Source organism: Metarhizium robertsii (genome assembly GCF_000187425.2).
Source record: "Metarhizium robertsii ARSEF 23 chromosome Unknown MAA_Scf_66, whole genome shotgun sequence".
In the NCBI taxonomy this organism is placed as follows: domain Eukaryota; kingdom Fungi; phylum Ascomycota; class Sordariomycetes; order Hypocreales; family Clavicipitaceae; genus Metarhizium; species Metarhizium robertsii.
Window position 1 is genome coordinate 6,022 of NW_011942211.1, and position 1,535 is coordinate 7,556.

The window sequence follows — 1,535 nt, forward strand, 5'->3', positions numbered from 1 at the left end:
GGAGAGGATACACCCACCTGCCGATTCTTCTTCCCGCGGCCGTTGTTTACGGCACCGGTTGTCACGAAAGCAATCAATCACAAGGCATGGCTGTTCTCGCCGGCCCGAAATCAAGGGACGCTCAACCAGTGTGCCCCCGCTCTTACGATGGGCTGGATGGCGAATACCGATATTCAGCCACCGACAAGCCTACGTGCAGTGTTGTCGTATATAGGGAAGTACGTCTCCAAGCCTGAAAAGTCTTCTACGTCGTATACTGAACTACAGGCCCAGGTCCTTCCCTTTATGAACGACCGAGCGCCCCTACTGTCCTTTGTATCTAAGATGCTTAACAAGTTGATCGGAGAACGCGACTGGTCAGCGCAAGAGATATCGCACATCCTCTTACAGCTCCCAGTCCAAAAATCCTCACGTATGCTCGTGGGCTTGGACTGTCGCCCGGATAACGTCCAGCGTGACCTGATTGTCCTTGAGTCGGGAGAGGTGACGGCCCAGCGTTTGGTACTGCGGAGGTATCAAGACCGACTTGCGGACACGAAGCATGGAGATGCGGCCCTCATCGATCTCTCACTTTTTGACTGCTTACGGCACTGGGATTGGCTAACGTGGAAGGTTCGGCCCCGAGCCAGCCCGCGGGTGATCAACTACTACCCCCGGTACTTGAACGATCCGGAATCTCCTGACTATTCGGACTACTGCCGGGTGAGGCTGATGCTCCATCACCCATTTGTAGATTGGGACGACCTGTTGATGGTGGATGGTCGGGTGTATGGGTCCTATATCGATGTTTTTCGGGCCTGTCTCCGCTCGCATACTCGCCCGATGCTTTTCGGGCCTGTCGCCGCTCGCATGCTCACCCGGAAGACTTCTATACGGATCCGGACCCGGAATCTGGGGCGTCGGACACGGAGAGCGATGAGGATTCCGAGGAACAGGCGGAGGACCACCCTTTGGCGGACTTTGAAGCATTTGCTCGCCGGAGACCGCATGAAGATTTCACTCGTGTCGACTTGCTCGATAGTCTAGGCTCCCGGGAGATGGACCGTGACTATGATTGGTCCTCCCACATCGGCCGTTACGACATACCCCCTGACATCTGGGACCAGGTCAAGGCCGAGAATCCGATAGCGCAAGCAGTTTTGATGGACTCCTCACCAGATCCTTTAAATCCAGAACAGAGGAAGTTGTACGACGCCGTGGTGAGTCAATATTCTGAAGAGCTTACTTTGGATGCCCCGCTCCCCCGTCAGCTCCTCTTAAATGTGGACGGTGTTGCCGGGTCCGGGAAGACCTTTACGCTTCTGAAAATTTGTGCACGGATTCAGGAGCTTGCTGTCGAGGCCGGAAAGCAGAACCCGGTCTTTCGAGCGGCTCCTACGGGTATTGCGGCATTCAATATCGTTGGTAAGACCCTTCACAGTCTCTTGCGGCTCCCGGTTAAGGGGAAGAAGTCAGATTTGTCAGTCGCTACCTTGCAGTCCTTGCAAGCCCTGTTTCGGGACTGTCGCTTCTTGATCGTTGACGAGAAGTCGATG

The 1,535-nt window shown here is 55.1% G+C and overlaps 1 protein-coding gene across 1 annotated transcript; it reads left to right on the forward strand.

The window, feature by feature from the left end:
- Nucleotides 1-147: 147 nt before the first annotated feature.
- On the forward strand, nt 148-1,522 carry MAA_10548 (ATP-dependent DNA helicase PIF1; the record flags this gene model as incomplete). Its single annotated transcript, XM_007828546.1, has 3 exons — nt 148-656; nt 734-1,404; nt 1,443-1,522. 3 exons carry the CDS (start codon nt 148-150, stop codon nt 1,520-1,522), a joined length of 1,260 nt encoding a protein of 419 aa, XP_007826737.1.
- Nucleotides 1,523-1,535: the final 13 nt, after the last annotated feature.